The sequence below is a fragment of the Macrobrachium nipponense genome, chromosome 36 (assembly GCF_015104395.2).
Source record: "Macrobrachium nipponense isolate FS-2020 chromosome 36, ASM1510439v2, whole genome shotgun sequence".
NCBI lineage: Eukaryota > Metazoa > Arthropoda > Malacostraca > Decapoda > Palaemonidae > Macrobrachium > Macrobrachium nipponense.
This window is the reverse complement of record NC_087220.1, coordinates 7,116,037-7,118,494: the sequence shown is the minus strand read 5'-3', so window position 1 is coordinate 7,118,494 and position 2,458 is coordinate 7,116,037. Positions and strand designations below refer to the sequence as shown.

Here is a 2,458-nt window from a genome sequence, read left to right as displayed (position 1 = left end):
GTCAACCGGGATGCATTTTCCAGAAGTTTGTACTAGTAAAAACTGTTGCATAAATAACCTTTGAAAATGCACCTGTAGAACACTTTTTATTCCTAACCTTCATTAACATCATAGACGTCATCAGCCTGGGTGTGGGGTGGGGCGCTCGGAGACATATCCTCCACTTTTTATTTTGGGGGGTTGGGGGCTACATATCAATTGTCACCCCGACTTTTTTCTTCCAAGTTTTATATAACAAACACTGGAAATGAGGCTGTTAATTACGTTCGGGGTCAGATTAATTATTCCTCCAAATTTTGACTGACGTATCCCATTGTTTACATACGAAGTCTGGAAATGTAGCAAACGCCAACGCTTGCAGCAACTGCCTGTGAGTTTATTATCATCTTCCCTTCATCTAAGCCTTTGAAATTCCTATTAGACAGTATTTTTCTATGGATATATTAGGTTTCAAATTTAACACTAGCAAACTGGTAGACCTGAGAATGGAATGGCTCACTTTGGAAGCTATACTATCGCTAAGTTATAGGCCATAAGCGATAGCTACACTTCTTGACAAGCTTCTTCCAACATATAAAACATTCACTATAATTTCTTATAAGGCTCTTCAAGGGTCAAAACTCACAGGCAATGGAATGTTTGCTGCTGCTAAAGTATCTGCAGAAAATCTCAAATCCCTTCAAACAGACAACAAGTTTAAGGAAATTTTTAAAGTTGCACATAAGGGGAGTGTGAACTAGGACCAATGACTCTCGCTCACAAGAAAAAGATTCCAAAGAGGTTTGATGAGTATTACAGAGTAGAGTTCTGCAAAGTTACTGACAATGCTTCAGAGTATATAAATCAATATTTCACGTCATCTTATCTCATAATGTACCGTAACTTCGAAAAAATAGTCGCTCATATACAAAGTATAGTGATACACCATAGATGAGAATAAAATACTGTATGATACACCATAGATGAGAATAAAATACTGTATGATACACCATAGATGAGAATAAAATACTGTATGATAATGCTTTTAAAAATTATAATCACTAATACAAAATGTTATTAATAATGAACATTTTAATGACATTAGCAATATTTGTAAGACTTCACTTTATAATCTGCTTTGCAAACCATAGCTCCTTGTCTCTATTTTCATTGGAGGAACTTTCATTCGTTGACTCTGTTACTTCATTCAGACCAGTGTAGCCAAACGACTTACAGCCTCCCAGACATCTCGTACCTGTTAAATTGATGATAAATGATTTATATTTTTAAAAAATATATCAAATTTAGGAGCTTCATCCAAATGTGCACTTCAGACTGACAATGATTATTGAGTTTCCTTATCAAAGCTTGTCCGTAAGGGAATGCAAAATTCTAAACTAAAATATATAGAAAAAATTAGTTCTTCTCAAAAAATGCCTCCAGTATTAGCCAGCTGGGGACACATAGGATATGTGGGAAAACGCAAATGAAGCAGGATAAGTAAAAATAAGGCTGGCAAGTGTGGAAACTAGCGGTAATGAGAAGAAAAAGTGTGACAACGCTGCAAAGAAGGAACATAAAACTTATATAGTGAGCATGAGATATAAAGGTGCATAAAAATATATTCAGGTGTGATACGGACAGATAGAATTTTTTTGGAATGGCTGAGGACAAGCCATAAAAGAGAAAGCAAACTTGTCCAAGATGAAATGAAAATATATGAGAATGACTTGAAATGATTAAATGAAATAATAGCGATAATACTTTGAAAAAAGCAAATCATTTTACGTATAAGCACTGCAGAAAAAGACCTGATGGACATGAAATGTTGGATATTTTGTCAGACTAAGCAGAAGTGCTAGGAATCAGAGGCTATACTAGTGGAACAGAACCTAAATTAAAACAACTACTGACAGAGTCAATTTTCAATTGGTGACAGGAGAATACAGCTATGGATACTAATTAGGATAAAGTAGATATACTGAAATACACTGAAATTCCACCTGAAATAAGATTTAAAGTTACTGAGTTAGAATAAGACAAAATAGGATAACATAAAAGTATAAAGATACATCACCACAAAATTAATTCATCACAAAAATCGTACAGACAAGAGACCTGCCTGCTATATCGGGCAAGAGATGCCTAACGCAACAAAGACATATGTAAGTTGATAGGACAGAAATGACAGGAATGGAAATAAGAATGAAGAAAGAAAGAAAGAAAAAACTTCATCGAAGTTTAATAAGTCATGAGGAAAATAGATTAATGGAAAATTTATGTTATATATATATATATATATATATATATATATATATATATATATATATATATATATATATATGTTAATATATATATTATATAATTATCATATTAATATGTATATATTATATAATTGTATATATATATATTATTATTATTTAATATATATTTATATATATTATTATATAAATATATTATATTATATATATACGTATAT

General features: G+C 31.9%; 1 protein-coding gene across 2 annotated transcripts in view; it reads right to left on the bottom strand.

Moving 5' to 3' along the window:
• Positions 1-1,036: 1,036 nt before the first annotated feature.
• The window catches only part of LOC135203508 (carboxypeptidase B-like), a 70,297-nt gene continuing 68,875 nt past the window's right edge, over positions 1,037-2,458 (bottom strand). The window contains exon 11 of one of the 2 annotated variants that reach the window (XM_064233238.1): positions 1,037-1,234. In XM_064233238.1, coding sequence (XP_064089308.1) covers positions 1,187-1,234 — 48 coding nt within the window. In that variant the 3' untranslated portion in view covers positions 1,037-1,186. The remainder of the gene's footprint in view (positions 1,235-2,458) is intronic. The other variant, XM_064233237.1, reaches the window with a different exon arrangement.